This window comes from Cervus elaphus, chromosome 14, assembly GCF_910594005.1.
Source record: "Cervus elaphus chromosome 14, mCerEla1.1, whole genome shotgun sequence".
Lineage (NCBI taxonomy): Eukaryota > Metazoa > Chordata > Mammalia > Artiodactyla > Cervidae > Cervus > Cervus elaphus.
The window spans coordinates 7,862,284-7,880,369 of record NC_057828.1 but is presented as its reverse complement, the minus strand read 5'-3'; the positions used below and the strand labels follow the sequence as shown (position 1 = coordinate 7,880,369).

The 18,086-nt window shown below is 46.8% G+C and overlaps 1 protein-coding gene across 9 annotated transcripts in view; it reads right to left on the bottom strand.

Annotated features, from left to right (window-relative positions):
• Positions 1-18,086, bottom strand: part of SRGAP2 (SLIT-ROBO Rho GTPase activating protein 2) — a 247,698-nt gene that overhangs the window by 31,342 nt on the left and 198,270 nt on the right. For all 9 annotated transcript variants that reach the window (XM_043923265.1, XM_043923267.1, XM_043923266.1 and 6 more), the window contains 4 exons: positions 16,881-16,965; positions 14,101-14,128; positions 12,384-12,408; positions 5,976-6,036 (listed from right to left, as the gene is read on the bottom strand). In XM_043923265.1, the coding sequence (XP_043779200.1) occupies positions 5,976-6,036; positions 12,384-12,408; positions 14,101-14,128; positions 16,881-16,965 (199 nt within the window). The remainder of the gene's footprint in view (positions 1-5,975; positions 6,037-12,383; positions 12,409-14,100; positions 14,129-16,880; positions 16,966-18,086) is intronic.

Below are 18,086 nucleotides of genomic sequence, written 5' to 3'. Positions count from 1 at the left end.
GAAACAGCACAAAACCTTCCATTTTGAGCTGGATCCAGCTGTTGCCAAGAGTTGCTCTCCTAGAGAAGTCTCAAGATGATTGCTACAACACCGGCTTCTGCTCATGTGACTCTGCTCCCTTCCTCATGAAAATGGTGGGGTTTTTCCATACTGAGTGAGTCTCAATTGTTCCTCACATCCCTTCCCTTAAGTCTTCCTGGATCACCCGACCCACCACTTATAGGCGAGCCTCAGTTTTCCCATCTATATAATGGGGACTAGAACGAATGTGGGCTTCCCAGGTGGCATTAGTGGTAAAGAACCCACCTGGCAACTGCAGGAGACATAAGAGATGCAGATTTGATAACTGGGCTGGGAAGATCCCCCGGAGGAGGGCATGGCAACCTATTCCTGTATTCTTGCCTGGAGAATCCCATGGACAGAGGAGCCTGGTGGGCTACAGTCCATCGGGTCGCAAAGAGTTGGCAGGACTGAAGCAACTTAGCACGCACGCACGCAGAATATAGTTGATGCTGTTTAGTCACTGAGTTGTTCCGACCCTTTTCCGACCCCATGGACCATAGCCTGCCAGGCTCCTCTGTCCATGGGATTTTCCAGGCAAGAATACAGGAGTGGGTTGCCATGATCTCCTCCAGGGGATCTTCCCAGCCCAGGCACTGAACCCACGTCTCCTGCATTGGCAGGCAGATTCTTTATCACTGAGCCTCCAGGGAAGCTCACTAGCACCTCCCAGGGAACATGAAGATAGTAAGGCTGTGCAAATTTTGGCAATTGGTAGACCACAGACGTTTTGGGGGCTAACAAAAGTTATCGACCTTATCCCCATTAAATGTACATGTACAAATATTACCCATCATGTTTAGGGAGTTCGGGAACACCATAAGTCCTTATATATCAGGAAATAATTCAATTTTCTGAACAACAGTTATTTTTTGGCCACACTATATGGCTTTTGGGATTTTAGTTTCTCAACCAGGGATTGAACCTGTGCCCCCTGAAGTGGAAGCACGGAGTCCTAGTCACTGGACCACCAGGGAATTTGTTCCATCTTATAAAATGGCTTCAGAATTGCTAGCTCTAGCTCACCACCCTGTGACAAAAAGAATTACCAACTACCGTACATTATTTGTTTGCAGTTCTTTTTACCAAAATCCTGTCTGTCAAAGATAACTAGACTATTTTCTTCCTCATCTCCTCAGTGCTATTCACTTGCAACACAGTTAAGTTTATTTGTTACTGTTTGCATTCCATTTGGGGTTTTACCCACATCCTCGTTTAATATATTTGTTTGCCTTTTGAGTACGGAAAACACCCATGTAGTTCTAAAAGTCAAAACTGCACAAAAGAAATATTCAGAGAAATGTCACTTCAATCCCATGTCCTATTCTCACCCTTTCCCACCCATCTGTGCAGATAATCAGTTAAATATTAGTTTTTGGATTCATCCTTCCTGTATTTCTTCTTGCAGAAGTGAGAAGGCCCATGTATATTCTTATACCCTCTTCTTTCTCACATGAAAGACAACATGCTATAGATACTCTTTTCACTTTGCTTTTTTCGACTTGACAATATATCCTGGCAATCTCTCCAGGTCATTTCATGAAACTCTTCCTCATTTTTTTTTTTTAAATAGCTTCATAGTTTCCCACTGTGTGGATATACCATCAGTTCAGTTCCGTTCAGTCCAGTCGCTCAGTTGTGTCTGACTCTTTGTGACCCCGTAGACTGCAGATCGCCAGGCCTCCCTGTCCATTACCAACTCCCGGAGTCTACTTAAACTCATGTCCATCGCATCGGTGATGCCATCCAACCATCTCATCCTCTGTCACCACCTTCTCCTCCCACCTTCAGTCTTTCCCAGCATCAGGGTCTTTTCCAATGAGTCGATTCTTTGCATCAGGTGGCCAAAGTATTGGAGTTTCAGCTTCAACATCAGTCCTTCCAATGAACACCCAGGACTGATTTCCTTTAGGATTGACTGGTTAGATCGTCTTAAAGTCCAAGGGACTCTCAAGAGTCTTCTCCAACACCACAGTTCAAAAGCATCAATTCTTCAGCACTCAGCTTTCTTTATAGTCCAACTCTCACATCCATATATGACTACTGGAAAAACCATAGCCTTGACTAGATGGATCTTTGTTGGCAAAGTAATGTCTCTGCTTTTTAATATGCTGTTTAGTTGGTCATAACTTTTCTTCCAAGGAGCAAGTGTCTGTTAATTTCATGGCTGCAGTCATCATCTGCAGTGATTTTGGAGCTCAAAAAAAACAAAGTCTGCCACTGTTTCCACTCTTTCCCCATCTATGTGCCATGAACTGATGGGACCAGATGCCATGATTTTAGTTTTCTGAATATTGAGCTTTAAGCCAACTTTTTCACTCTCCTCTTTCACTTTCATCAAGAGGCTCTTTAGTTCTTCTTCACTTTCTGCTATAAGGGTGGCGTCATCTGCATATCTGAGGTTATTGATATTTCTCCCGGCAATCTTGATTCCAGCTTGTGCTACATCCAGCCCAGTGTTTCTCATGATGTACTTTGCATATAAGTTAAATAAGCAGGGTGACAATATATAGCCTTGATGTACTCCTTTTCCAATTTGGAACCAGTCTGTTGTTCCATGTCCAGTTCTAACTGTTGCTTCTTGATCTGCATACAGATTTCTCAGGAGGTAGGTTAGGTGATCTGGTATTCTCATCTCTTTAAGAATTTTCCACAGTTTGTTGTGATCCACACAGTCAAAGGCTTTGGCACAGTCAATAAAGCAAAAGTAGATGTTTTTCTGGAACTCTCTTGCTTTTTCGATGATCCAACGGATGTTGGCAATTTGATCTCTGGTTCCTCTGCCTTTTCTAAATCCAACTTGAACATCAGGAAGTTCATGGTTCGCGTACTGTTGAAGCCTGGCTTGGAGAATTTTGAGCATTACTGTGCTAGAGTGTGCAATGAGTGCAATTGTGCGGTAATTTGAACATTCTTTGGCATTGCCTTTCTTTGGGATTGGAATGAACACTGACCTTTTCCAGTCCTGTGGCCACTGCTGCATTTTCCAAATTTGCTGGCACATTGTGTGCAGCTTTTTTTTTCTTTTTTGAGTGCAGCTCTTTAACAGCGTCACCTTTTTGGATTTGAAATAGCTCAACTGGAATTTCACTAGCTTTGTTTGTAGTGATGCTTCCTAAGGCCCACTTGACTTTGCATTCCAGAATGTCTGGCTCTAGGTGAGTAGCCACACCATTGTGGTTATCTGGGTCATGAAGATCTTTTTTGTATAGTTCTTCTGTGTATTCTTGCCACCTCCTCTTAATATCTTTTGCTTCTGTTAGATCCATACCATTTCTGTCCTTTACTGTGCTCATCTTTGCATGAAATGTTCCCTTGGTATCTCCAATTTTCTTGAAGAGATCTCTAGTCTTTCCCATTCTGTTATTTTCCTCTATTTCTTTGCATTGATCGCTGAGGAAGGCTTTCTTATCTCTCCTTGCTATTATTGGAACTCTGCATTCAGATGGGTGTATCTTTCCTTCTCTCCTTTGCCTTTAGCTTCTCTTCTTTCCTCAGCTATTTGTAAGGCCTCCTCAGACAACCATTTTGCCTTTTTGCATTTCTTTTTCTTGCGGATGGTACTGATCACTGCCTCCTGTACAATGTCACGAACCTCTGCTCATAGCTCTTCAGGTACTCTGTCTGTCAGATATACCAAGTTTACCCTTTATTCATCTATGCATGGTATTTAGGTTGTTTCTAATATTTTCCAATTACAAATGATACTGCAATAAGTAACCTTGTGCACATGTATTTTCATATTTGGAGGTATATCTTCATGGTAAATTCCTAGAAGGACTGTTGGATCAGAAAACTGGTGTATATGTAGTTTTGTTCGATGCTGCCAAATCCCCCTTCAGAAGGGTTGTACCGTTTTTCATTCCCATCAGCAGCACGTGAGCATGCCTGGTTCTCCAGACCCTCACCACAGAAATGTGCTAAGATTGGCCTCCACATGGACTGTGCCTGTATGGGGGCAGGGACAGGTACATTCACGCCACAGCACCCAGAACCCATCACTTGTCAACAGCTCCACAGTTGACGCCCGGGGCAGGTGGCCGCCATGTACTGCACCAGCCTCCTGGTTCTTCCTATAGTCTTAGCTCTACACAGCAGCCTGTGATCCCTCAGAAAGATCATTCCCTGTTCCTAACTGTCCAACAGCTTCCCAGCCCACTTAGAACAAAACCCAGGCAGCTACTTTAGCCGCTAAACCCTAAGAGTCTGGGCTCCGGCTTCATCTCCTGCCACTCCCCTCTCCACTCACGCTGCCCCAGCCTCACTGGCATCCTGCATGCTTGCTCGCATGTGCCAGGGACCTCTGCCTTTGGTGTTCCTTCTCCCCAGGATGCCTGTCCCCAGATAGCCGCGCGGCCCCTCCCTCACTTCCTTCAGAACTGCTCAGGTCTCACTTTGGGTGACCCACGGGTTTCCCTGAACAACCTGCCTACAGCAGCATCCCCACTCCATTCCCCACCTCCTCACCGTGTTTTCGTTCCTGCATGACACTCACCAACCCCTGATACACATAAGGCTCATGAGGACAGGAACTTTATTTTGGAATACAATGAGCAATCAATAAGTATACAGATGGTCCTTGACTTACGACCTTCTGACTTTCTGATGGTATAAAAGTGATACACACTCAGTAGAAAACTGACTGATCTTTCCTCGGCTACTGATACACAGTATAGGACTCTGTCGTGACGCTGGGCAGCAGTCACGAGCCTCAGCTTCCGGCCATGTGAACACAGGTGTAAACAACCACTACACTTACCGTCACCCTGTACCCAGACAGCCATTCTGCTTTTCACTCTCAGTACAGTATTCAATGAATTACATGAGACACTCAACACCTAATTGTAAAACTGGCTTGATAAACAGTTGCTGATTGTTCAATATCTCTGTATAATGGTGTTAACTTCTAGTGAAAGGAGATATGATGAAAAAACTGTAGCTGAATAGAATAGGATAAGTCATAAGCATGCTAAAATAATTACTGCTCTAAAAACAAACCCAAGTAAGCTCCCAGTTCATTGGGAAAGAGGAAGGGGAGGAAGGTAGAGAGAATGGTAGCTTCTGAATTAAGAGAAGTGATCGTCTACATACCTCCTTAGCTCCAAGAAGGTCATTCTGTTACTGTTCCTATAACTAGTCAGCAGAACATCTGAAAACAACTTCTGATGCCCAGTTCCTAGAAATCTTCATGGCACTCGCTCAGATATCTGTCCTTTCTAAACACTCTTACCCTTGGAAGACTGGTTCTCTGGTAATTCATCTCTTTCCCTAAATCCTGTCCAACCAGCCTAGGAAATGGTGAAGAATGGAGTTTATGAGATTCAGCTTCGTCCAAGCAGAAGACAGCGTAACCTGACTTAGGTTGAGAAGGAGCCAGCCCCTGTAGACTCTCCAATGTCGGCTACAACTTTAGGGGCAGTGAGTCACTGAGCTCTGGAGATGTCGTAACTGGTAAGACCAAACCAGAACAACAACTGAATATTGCCATGAGTCAGTGCAGCAGTTTAAAAGGGGCTTGTTTTCAAAGCAGTCTGCTGCAGAAAGCCAATGTGACATAATGGTCCAGGCAGTGCAGAGGGAGATAACACAGGCAAAGATGGTGAGTGAGGCAAAACGACCATGACCACGTCGGGCCAGCTAGACTTACCCACATGAGAGCTATAACTTAAAACTCACTCTCAAGCTAGAAGAGGGAGTGTGTTAGTACCTAAGATACCTGGCGGTTAAAAACATACATTTCGCTCAGTGTTCAGGTGTGGCCATTCTGAGGTAGCAAACGTTATGTGAACAAGTAAGATTTTCCCCCTTTTCTGAGAACGTCAGGGTGGGAAGTCAGTCCCTGTTCTCACTCTGCAAAGAATTCCTGGAAGTTCTTCCCAACTTTGCACAAATAAAAAGGCTGTAATCTTGCTTACCGTGTCTGCTGATAAACCGGATACAGCTTTCTACCACCAGAGGAATTGCCTGGCTGGAATCCTGAAAAGCCATAGAAACACAGCATTAGAATCTTCAGAGATAACCCAGGGTCAGAAAAAATGGACCGAAACTGTGTGGAGCTTGTCTCAGCTGGACAAGAGGCTGGACCACAAGAAGCATCCAGCCTGTGCTCCAAGCCCCAAAGCACATGCACAACCATCTGCTTGGAATGCCTTACACCAAAGTCTTACATTCAGCACATCCCGTACAGAACTAGTCATCTTTTATTCCAAACCAGCTCCCCACCCCTGGCCATACAATCAATCAATAGATATATGTATTTTGCCTCCTAAATATCCCATAAATCTATTTATTTCTCTCCATCTCTACTGCCACCAATCCAGTTCAATCCATCAGTATCTCCATTCCTACCTGTCATCCTACAAATCAGTTTTTCTTCCCTTATACATGGTTAAGTGAAGTCGCTCAGTCGTGTCCAACTCTTTGCGACCCCACAGACTGACTATAGCCTACCAGGTTCCTCCATCCATGGGATTTCCCAGGCAAGAATCCTGGAGTGGGTTGCTGTGCCCTCCTCCAGTGGATCTTCCTGACTCAGGGATCGAACCTGGGTCTCCCGTATTGCAAGTGCTTTAAAAGTGCACATTTCATCAGTTACTCTCCAGGCTAAACTCTTTCAAAGACCTCTCGTTATTTTCTGTACACAGCCTTGTGTGTCCGGGGTCACATCTCATCCAGGTCTGCCTCCTTCTGCTCCTCCCCCAACTCTGCTTCAGCCACACTGGCCCCTCTTCTGCTCCTCAGTAAGTCCTCCTTTGCTCATGGATTTGAGGGAATCATTCCTGCTGCTGGAAGCTCTCTTCACCCTGGACCCCCACCCACAGAGTCTCAGGACAAATATCACTTCATTAGGGCTGCTTTTCTAGACTCCCCATATGAGATCAAAGCCCCTGTCTATGGGGTCTCAGTACCTTGGCCTTGGCCTTCACACCACGATTATGACTTAATTGTGTGGGTATAAATATTTGCTTGCATTTTGTCACCATCACAGTTCGCGTTCCACAGGGCAGCCCCTGTATCAGTTGTTGGTGTCCAGTGCTGGCTAGGATGCTCTCACAGAGCAGGTGTTCAGTTAATATCAGTGGAAGGCAGCAGAATGAATCCACAGGAGCATTAGAATGGGGACTTGTTTGGTATGAAAGGCAAGAAAGAAAAAACCAACTCTTGGACACAGTAGAGACTAACTGGTACTAAACTAAGGCCTCCCAGACATCCATCTTTGCTCTGCCATTTTGCTGGACAACCCTGCCATATATTTAACTTCTTTGGGCCTTAACTTGATATATCTACAAACTGGGGAGGGGTTTGTGGTGAGGAGGGTAATATTGGCACATGAACATGCTGCTGCTGCTAAGTCGCTTCACTTGTGTCCGACTTTGTGCGACCCCATAGACGGCAGCCCACCAGGCTCCCCTGTCCCTGGGAGTCTCCAGGCAAGAACACTGGAGTGGGTTGCCATTTCCTTCTCCAATGCAGGAAAGTGAAAAGTCAAAGTGAAGTCGCTCAGTCATGTCCAACTCGTAGCGACCCCATGGGCTGCAGCCTACCAGGCTCCTCCGTCCACGGGGTTTTCCAGGCAAGAGCACTGGAGTGGGGTGCCATTGCCTTCTCCAGCACATGAACATAGTGCTTTGCACTTATAAAAGAATTTGTAAATTCTTTTGTCGGGTCATGTATTAAGTGATTTAGATGGGTTGTTCCTGATAACAACCCTATGGGGTGTATATTAATATTATCCTCAACCCTATTGGGTATGTATTAATATTATCCTCATTTGACAAATGAGGAAATGAAGGCTTAGCAAGGTGGAATAGCTGCTTACGGACACAGCTGGTAAGCAGAGGAGCCAGGATTTGAATCCGGGCAGTCTCCCCCTGATACCGAAAATCTCTCTACCACCCATACTGCATCCCAGGAGCCTGGCAAACATAGCCAGGTGTGAATACCAAATATTACTGAAAATCAGCAGGGTTTTCTAATGCAGCTAAATGCATTAATAACTCAGCTCTAAGGAAGAAAGTGATCAGGCAGAATGACTTTAAACCTAGCTAGAAAGGGCTTTGGGGCTCCCGGGTGGCTCAGTGGTAAAGAATTCCCCTGCAGTGCAGGAGACCTGGGTTCGATCCCTGGGTTGGGAAGATCCACAGGGGGAGGACACGGCAACCCACTCCAGTATTCTTGCCTGGGAAATCCCATGGACAGAGGAGCCTGGCGGGCTACAGTCCATGAGGTCGAAAAGAATCAGACACGAATGAACGACTGAACAACACAACAAAAAGGGCTTTAGATGTTCAGGACAGAGACTAGGTTCTCCACTGGGGTGGGTCCTGTGACTTCTGTCCATTTAACAGGTTTGTTTGTACACCTCTCCTGGCTCTGAATTTTCTACTGTAGCCAGGAATTTGGCTGCAATCAGGAAAGCAACTGGCTCTCATGAAGAAGCCAGGGTGACAGAAGAGCCCGCTCCCAAGTGTGCTGGGAACCCATGATGCTGTCACAGGGAGTGGAGTGAGTCAAGGTGCAGCTGGAGTCAGGAAGGTCTCAGCGACCCAAATGCTCATCTCATGACCCCAGACCCGTCTGCTTCCTCCAGCCTTCCAGCTTCGGTAGCCAGGGTCTGCCTTCTTGTTGCCATCACTAATTACACCAGTCAGCCTAGGGTGATCTCACGGGAAGAATTTTCATCAGCTTTTCCATATACTAACGAAGAAAATGGGTTCCACAATAAAAAAACTCCCAAACCCCATTTTTTTGGAGGTCTATGTTTACAAACATTATTATACTTGTCATTTACAAATAGTAGCAGCAGTGATGAGGACAATGACATGAGTGTATGTAAAGTTTTTCTGGCCTTAAGTTTAAACATAATAAAGATCCAGAGGGAGGGAGGTCAGGCAGCACAAGTTCTGGGCTTCAACGAGTTGTGTGAGTGCACAATCCTGCCTAGACTCGTGGGAGAAGGGACATCAATGGTAGTTAAAGGGAAGCGTGCCGGGTTGCAGAAAGCAGAGCACCAAAGATATTAAGCTGCATGTCCGCAGCTACCAGTGGCACATCAGAAGCAGTTCAGAGGATGACCTCCTGCAGACAGGAGAGGGGACCTGTCCTACTGCAGAGGCATATTTTCCCCAGTCCCCACTGCTCCCGTGGAGCCTAAGTCAAGAGTCCAGTGAAAACAAATGCTTGACAAAGTCATGAAGGCTTCAGACTCTCTTCCTGTAATATTTCTGAAGTCTGAGTGAATCCACTTCCCCAGGACATGCCCGGTGAGGACTCTCACTTCACCACCGATCATGCTGCTCACAGCGGACGGGGCACGGTCTGTGTGTTCCTATTCAGTGCCTGTCTCTCCCTTTCCTCCTCTCCCCTTCCCTCCTCCAGGGTTAGAATCCAAGTTAGCTTAATTCTTCTGATTGTAGTCTTTTTGGTCATATAACCCTAGGATCGGAAGGGGTCTTGAAGGACAATTGGGTCAAATCCCCATTCAATCAGAAGAAAGGAACTTTAAACCAAAAGTGGAGGGAGAAACATAGCAAACACGACTTGGGAAAGATGGTAAAGCATGGGCTCAGTGATTTGCAGGGGAAAACAACCAAGAAGGTGGCCAGAAAATGTCTAAATGTGCCACCGTTTGGCATAATTCCTCGCACGGGGACTTCACCATTACTGATCTTTGATACACTTGTTAGATTTCCACTTTCACCAGGGGAGAAAACACTTGATTAGATGTTGGTAATAAGGAAAAAAGAGGCATCAGTGTTCCCATGTGGGGCTTCAGGGATTGTGAAGAATGGAGGGTCCCCCATAAGAGAAGGAGAGAAATAAGGAGAGGTGTTAGGGAACTGAAGATGTGGCTGGGAGACCGAGGAGCTAGGCACTGAGGGTGGGGTGCCAATTCAACTCCCGAGCACCGACGTCCCGCCTCTCACTTAGGAGTTAGATACTAAGACTCCGAACAACAGCACTATAGAACAAGTGGATGCTTCGGGAAGGAGAGAGGCAGATTCACCTAAGGCAACACAAGTGACAAGGCAAAGAGTATGGAAGGAAGTCAAAAGAGGACCAAACCATGGGGAAATGCCTACAATTCGAGAAACAGAGAGATGGGCCAGCAAAGAAGACATGGAAGTAACAGGAAAGAGAAAATTCTGGGCTTGATGGGAGCAGGGAAAGCTTAGAAAAAAGCAGTTGAGGCTTTTTTTTTGTTTGTTTTTAAAGAATAGTCAGATGGTTTGATCCCAGGTTTTGCTAGAGTCATAAATGACTGGAACCCATTGGGGATCCTCAAAAACAAAAGCTACCAGGTTCTTCTTCTTGTTTGGCTGATTTGCCATAAACAACCAAACAAATTTTATTTCCTGGTTACTTATACAAGATTATGCCTCTTCCAAGTTACTTACTATTTACTTTCCTGAGTATTTTAGAAAAACACTGACCCACCATTATATTTGACCCACTGGGAAAAAAGTGAATGAAAACAAGGTCTTTACTTGATTGGGGTTTTTGGTGCACCTGGGAACCCTTACATGAATCTAGCACCAGGTAAACGTGCTAGGCACAGCAGGCTGAAAACCAGACGGGCGCCACTCCTCTCTGATTACAGTCCAACCAGGGACACGCACCGCCAAATTGCGGATGCCAAATTGTGGCCTCTGGCACTCTTGCAACCAGAGAGGAGCCCTCCCACCCAGGCCCCATCTCATAGGAGGCTCAGTTTCAGTCCAGGAAATGAAAGGAACAAACTTCAAGTTCAATCCTGTTCTTACTTTTGAAGAAGGGGGTGGTGGGGGTGGGGTGGGGTGGGGTGCGGGGCTTGCTCCCTCTTTAAGATATCCACCTATTAATTTTAAATGTAATAAATGGTCTCTGAGAGGCACTTCATTCCTCTCTAGCTTTAAATGAAGTTATGAAAGAAAGGGGAAGAAAGAAATAGAGGAACGAGAGGAAAGAGAATTGCAATGACATTTTTTACAATTTAAAAAATGTGTAATTGCATCTGATGGTGTTCTTATTAAAAGGAGATCCAAAAGAGAGAAGGGAAAGAAACCGTGACCACAAAGCAAAGGCAAGTGCGGCTGTGTTATCAACTTCCCCAGCGGGACGGCCCAGCCCGCTGAAGCAGTGAGATCGGCCAAAGACCCTGCAGGGGCTGCCACGGCCACAGAAACCATGTGCCCTCGACATTCCATTATCTCCCTGTGGCTACAGCCACTGCAAATTACCCAAAACGATTTTTGAGAGCCTGGATCAGCTTTCCCTTGAGTAGACACAAAGACATTTCTGAGCTCTCTCCACCCCCTCCCTGCTAACTGTTGACTGCATAGCTGGTACAAGCTTAGGGAATACAGAACCATTTTAGTATTTGCCATAAAGTATAATTAGGAAGTCAAATTTGTGACTGCAAAAAAAACAAAAACAAAAAACACCCAAAACTTCAATTAATTTTTTTTTTAAACACAAGTGCTGTTTAGATCACCCACTGATACAGACTGCCGGTGCTGTGCTAAGACCCCTCCTAAGGTGGGTTGTGAGAGCTAGCTGCTCAAGGCTCACTGTCAGATTTTAATACAACACTGAAGATAATGCACCAAACTGCAGAGTTCAATGTCTCCTGTTTATCATTCCCAGACCAGACAAAATCTTTACATTTGTAGCAAGTCTTAGAAATACATATAGGACAACCGTGAAACCAGAAACAAAAAAAATCTGGATTTGGTCCAGGTATTAGCTGCTGTGAGTTACTGACACATTAGTACCTATGAATGAAATGTGAGGCCTCTTTCGTGGTCTCCTAGAGAAAGGGCGCCACTCCAAAGACAGTTCTGGCCCAATCTGCCACAATCAAACCAGATCTCTAGTATGTAAGAGAGAGTACATGGCTAGAGAGAAGAGAACCAAGTCAGAAAGCTACCCATCCTTGCCCTACTAAATCAATGAAGTTGCCGTAACATTAAACAGACTATGACTAAGGGGCTTCCCAGGTGGCACTAGTGGCAAAGAACCGGCCTACCAATGTAGGAGACATAAGAGACGTGGGTTCAATCCCTGGGCTGGGAAGATCCTCCAAAGAAGGAGATGGCCACCCACTCCAGTATCATGCCTGGAAAATTCAGTGGAGAGAGGAGCCTGGTGGGCTACCGTCCACACGGTCGCAAAGAGCCGGACACGACCGCAGCAACTTAGCACGCACACGCTGTGACTGAACCATACACTCCAAAGGCTAGCATGAAGTCAGCAAAGCGTCTTCCCCACCCACCGTGGGGCTCCGTGATATCTCGGGTGTCACCATGTTTGCCAGACACACCTGCCTCTTGCAGGGCCCTTACCTGTTTCCTCACCGTTGAGCTTCGCCTGTGGCCAGTGGGGAGGAAAAAGAGAAAACAGGATTAAAAACAATCTGTGAGGTGGCTAATGAAATAAGTCACATTAATCAGCTCAGGTCCAGAAGTGGCTAAGAGACTTGATAGGTTACCTTTCACATAAAGCCCAATCAAGTGCTTTTCACAAAAGCTTAGCGGTCTCTGCTTTTAATGTCTGCCAGCGTTCAAAAGGAGACTCGGAGGGAACTGGCTCAATGTGCGGTAAAATACGTACGGGTTAGACAACAGGAAGCCCTCTGTGTGCAAAGAGACACTAATAAACACCAAAGGAAGCTATGGTTTTCTTTCTTTTGAAAATCCTTAGGGAAAAGGTAGGGAGTGATTTTCCTGGAATTTAGAGGGTAGAGGGTCCGGACTGGAAGGAACCTTGGTGATTCCATAGGTCAGTGCTTTTCAGGCTGTGTTTAGCCTTGGAAGCCTTTTTTCCAAGGGAATCTGGTTCAGACAGCAACCTCCCGAGCAAGGAGAGCAGCTCTACCTCTCTGAGCAAAGGCAGGATGTAGGGACCAGGGCCGGGCCACTGGGCACCATCTGCCCCTTCCACTAGGCTGCTCCTAAGGAACTCTCTGGGATCCTAGAGCTTCCTGGGTCTAGGTGAATGCTCTCTCTTGTCTCATAGATGAGGAACTGGAGTTCAGAGAGGGCAAGAGAACAGCCCAAGGTCACAGTGAATAACCCAGCATAAGGAAATTCAGCTCAGCTCTTTTCACTCCTATAGAGCCTTCCGCAGATATGGAACTTCAGGTGAACTCAGACTAAGACTCTATCACCAAGAAGATAGAGTCCACAGAATTCCATTATCCTGGTTCCCTCCAGTCAACAAGACTACTATATTAATGGGATCTTTACTGTAATCCACAATGACAAAATGATGAAAGGCAAATGAAGGTATTTTTGAATAATGAGCCTATAATTGTAAACGACCTCATGATTATTGTATGTGCTGGCAGTGGTTTATATAATGGGCTAACCCGGGGTCTCTAAGGAGTCCAGCTCATTAAAGCTCTTTCCCCCGTTAAATCAGCACATTTGTAGGCATCTGAGAACCACTGGCTGAATGAAAGACTCGCTATCCGCCAACTCATGCGTTTTCTCATAGCAGCTCCATGACTGAGAGGGAAAATATTTGGCTGGGGTGGGGGAGGGCGGGGAAGGTGGGGAAAGACTGGGAGGGCTGCATACTTGTACATCAGGCGAGGATTTGTATCAATGCTGTTGGCGAGCAATGCAATGTAATATTTCATTATCCAGTGACACTCACTATTAGAGGCTGTCATCTTTTCCATGTATAAAAAAATTCTCAGGTCAAATGCTCTCTTCTGATCTTCCTTCCCTGGGTCAGAGACTTTCCAAAACCCACATGTTGAAGTCTAGACACTCAGGTGAGGTTACCAGGGTCCTCTACCATTGACCATTTCAGGTCACTGGGACTATTTCAGCAAATGGTGATTCCCTTCACTCAGTTCTGCTCAGCAAACCTCATTTCCATTTGAGGCCAGATGGGGTCAGCAAGGCAAAGGGATGGAAGTCACCTCAGCCCTAGGCCACTCCTCTGCAGAGCCATCCAAGGTTGCTAGCTCAGCTCCTTGGCTCTTCACTTGCCCAGGGAGGGTCTCTCTCCATGCCCCCCACCCACCCCAGGGCTGTCCCAGGCCACACCTACCTGGCCAGACTGCAGTCTGTCCGCTGACCTGTTGGAAAGACAGAGGCAAAGAGCACGTGTTGAAGCAAATGAGGTGAAAGGGGAGACCTGCTCCCAGGAATGACAGTGTCTGCCCATCTCCTCTGGGAGCCTCCAGCCTCACGCTGTGACTAGACTTGTATGAGAAACAGAAGATAGCACCCAGGGCCTCTTTCTGGGGCTGTTAATGACGCTTGTTCCCAGCCCAGGGCTGCTGGTGTCTGAAACGTCTGGCTTGCCAAGTCTGCTTCCCAGTGGGAAAATGGGTGGACACAGGGGAAAAATAGTAATGCGGATCATACCTTAGAGAACAAATTATTAGAAACCTTCCCAGAGATGAAATTCAGCTTTTCTTCTCTGTGTACTGATGTGTGTATGGGGTGGGGGGGTGGGAGGGACAAGATTGCTTGCCCTTCAGTATATGAACACACACACACACACACACACACACACACACACTTGTGCTTGAGGGTGGAGGGTGGAAGAGGAAGAAGGAAGGAATAGTTATTTGGGGAGAATATGCTCCATATGTGGAAGCTCTTGTTTTAGATTCATAGTAAATCCTCGGTGCCAGCAGGTTGGGTTGTATGAGATTTAAAATGCTGATACTGCTATTAGACTGGGGCTCTCAATCCAACAGTGGGCCCTAGTACTAAATTGAAAGGATCACAGCCAGCCTTAAAAAATGAGATTGAAGATCTTAACATTCATCTGAAGTATTCTTATGCTTCTAAAAACTTGGGCCATTATGTAATCTGTGTTGCTTTTTTTGGGTCCACAGTTAACCAAGCTTGATCTGTATGAGACTGTATTAGATACACCAGGGAAACTGTAAGCAGGAACTGAGCTGGAGGACAGATCAGCTCCCACATTCCTGGAAAGGCAACTGCAAGGGTGGGGGGGAGGGCAGGGCTCTATCTTGCCTTTAAAGGTTGCTAATTGTTGATTACAGTTCAGCTCATCTTGAACAACACCCTCCCCGACCCCAACAGTCTCTCTTACTAAAGGCTCAGCTTTCATCTGCAAAAATATTATTCCGAGCCATTATTTCCAACATCTGTCCCATTTCCATTCTGGAATACTCATACACATCAATTATCCCTCTGTGGCAAGAACAAGGGGCTCTTGCGTTTTGATGACAAATGCATACAGAAGGCAGGGGCATATGATGACTTGCACACAGGAAGATCTCTTTTTTCCCTTACGGCTGGAGCTTGTCAATGAAGTTCAACGTCAGTGAAGGCAATATGCAGCACTAATGAACGGTCGCCAACCTTCACCCCCTGTAGGAGCACATTTGGTATATGCATGTGTGTTGCAAACCCACTCTCTCTCGCACACACACACATATACACAGTCTCTGTCACACTGTGAGGCTTGTTCCCCATCTCACTTATGGGTCATGCTTAGACTATCTTGGCAAAAAGAAATCACAGTTATAACTTGTTTCAAATAGTTCTGGGCATTCTTTCCTCTGATTCCCCATGGAGCAATCTGCTAACCCAAGAGTAAAGACTTTCTGTAAGCAAAGTTTAGACCTGTTCAGCCTGAGTCCCTTGGGTGTGTAATGTGGGGTGGCGGGTGGGGTTGGGGGGAGAAGAAAACAGAATTTACTTAACAGGCTTTCATCACATAAAAGAAAATGCATTAAAATCACAAGATCAAAGACATTAGAGATAAAAGAATTAATCACCGGGGGAATCGTTCAGGGCAGGAGAACAGGGTAAGAAGGGTGGGTTAGGAGGCTCTGGAATGGAAAGTGGGGCTCTGAATCCTGGGGCCTTTGAGCCAATGAGCGCTGTACTCTTGCCTAGATTCTGCACTCAGTCTGAGGAGAGCTCAAGAATTGATCTGAGAACATCCGACCTCTGTGCAAATGCAGGTTTTGCCTTTCACTGCGGGTACCCCCTGTCCCCGCCCCCATCTTTAAGCGAGGAGATCAATGGGGCAAGGAGGAGGGGGCAGGGCATTCAGAGGCATCCCCAACCTGGGAATCCCATTAATCAGAGGATGCTGAGAGCTGGGCAGGAGACCTGGGCAGGGTGCCAAAAACCCCAGGGAAGCTTCTCTTTCAACTTCTGCCTTCTGTTTGACAGCTGAGGAGAAAGTCCAGAGTGCCAGTCCAGTCCTCTGCCTTGCTACTTTCCAGGGTCTGATTAAAATAATCTTATGAGACCAGACAGTCAGCTCAGCACCAGAGCCTCCGCCTGGCCAAATCAAGGAGGAGGCCACCTCTGAGCCCCAGGGCCCTTCAAAGCACGAGGAAACCACTGCCCACCCTGACGCTGCTGACAGCTGCAGTCTGCCCCGCACCTGCCCTCGGGACGCCTCTCCTCCACTCAGAGCAGCTGTGACGCTCACCTCACAGCTCCCCACCCTCTAGATCCAGCCTCTGTCCTGGCACAGAGGAGCTGAGAGTTTGACCAGAGGGTCTGGAGAGGAAAGAGCCCATCAGCTCCTTGGCCCCGGTAGTAGCAGAGGAGGTACAGGAGGGGGCAGAGAGCAGGCACACTCAATTGAAACAAGTAGCTGATGCGCATTGGTGCTTCATTAAGCACTGGCCTTTCCCCATTACTCAAGCAGTCATCTGGGGTGTGTGCTTCCACATCGAACAAGCGAACAAGCGAACAAGCGAGGAAAAGCAATGTGTTCACATAACCAGATGGGGGCCACTTTGCTGAGGAGGGAGGCACGCGCTCAGCACTAGGGCCAGGACCCGGCCTGCCCCTTGCTGCCAGATCTCCCGCAGAGCCCACACTCACTCTCTCCCAGGGTTTTCTGGAGAAGGTCGTGCTTGGCTTGTAGCTTGGTGATGAGGTTCCTGCCCTCCAGGTACTCCTTCATTTTCTGTAAGGAAAGAGGAGGACACAGAACATTCAGGCTCCAGAAGGGGAGGAAAAAAAAAAATCACAGATGCTCAGCCGGACAATTCCCTTTCTAAGAGGGCTTTTGGTTTCTGACCCAGTTTCCACCGGGTTCCTTTTTTATTTTTTTTAAAGGCCCTGAGCATCTGAGCAGCTGCTGATTTTCCTGGTGGATTAGTGTCCTGCTTTATGTCTTCCTAGGAGCTCCACGTCAGCCACTGAAAGAAACTGTCTCCTTGAGCTCCGCATCCATCTTTTTCAGCTCCACCGAGGAGCTGCGGGTGGAGGGACTCACTGAGCTCCCCCTTCCTGGGGTGAGGACACACACCTGCAGCTGGTCAGCTTGTCCCCTCTCCCAACACCCTCCCCTCCAGGCCCCTCCCAGGGTGCATTCCTTCACACCAGGGGCAGTGTCAAGGCTCAGCCCCGCCCCCGCTCACAGCATCTCTGTCTGAGCCGTATTTTAATCGGCCTGCTCCTCTATTCTGCCTGGAGTCTCTGCAGCAAGCTTGGGCTTTCTGAGCGCACAGAGGGAGGGGCTGCCACACCCCACTTGCATAACACACACTGGAGGTTCCAAACACAGATGAGGTTTATGGAAACGCGACCCATCTGCTCTAACAGTCAAAATACGACTGCTGCACTGCGCTTTGTGACCGACTTCTCTCAAACCTTGTCTCTCAGTGAGAGGCTGTATTTCCCTGGACAACTCAGCCAGTCTTCAAAACAACTCTATGAACCATGATAACTATTATCTCCATTTCATGGATGAGATTTGGGGAGATTCAGTAAGTGGCTTTAGGTCAAACAATTAGTGAGTGCTGGAGCCAGTATCCATATATGGAGTTTGGCAATACAATGTGTGCTTTTATTTTTTAATTTATTGTTTGGCCACGCTGCAGAGCATGTGGGATCTTAGTTCTCAGACCAGGGATCGAACCTGCACCCACTGTAATGGAAGTTCGGAGTCGTAACCACTGGACTGCCAGGGAAGTCCCCAATGTGTGCTTTTAATCATTATGATAAAGTGCTCGGTCTGCTATGGTGCAGAGCAGAAGAAGGAGAGAAGCAGAATAAAACCAGTTTTTAGGGTACTTTAGCATG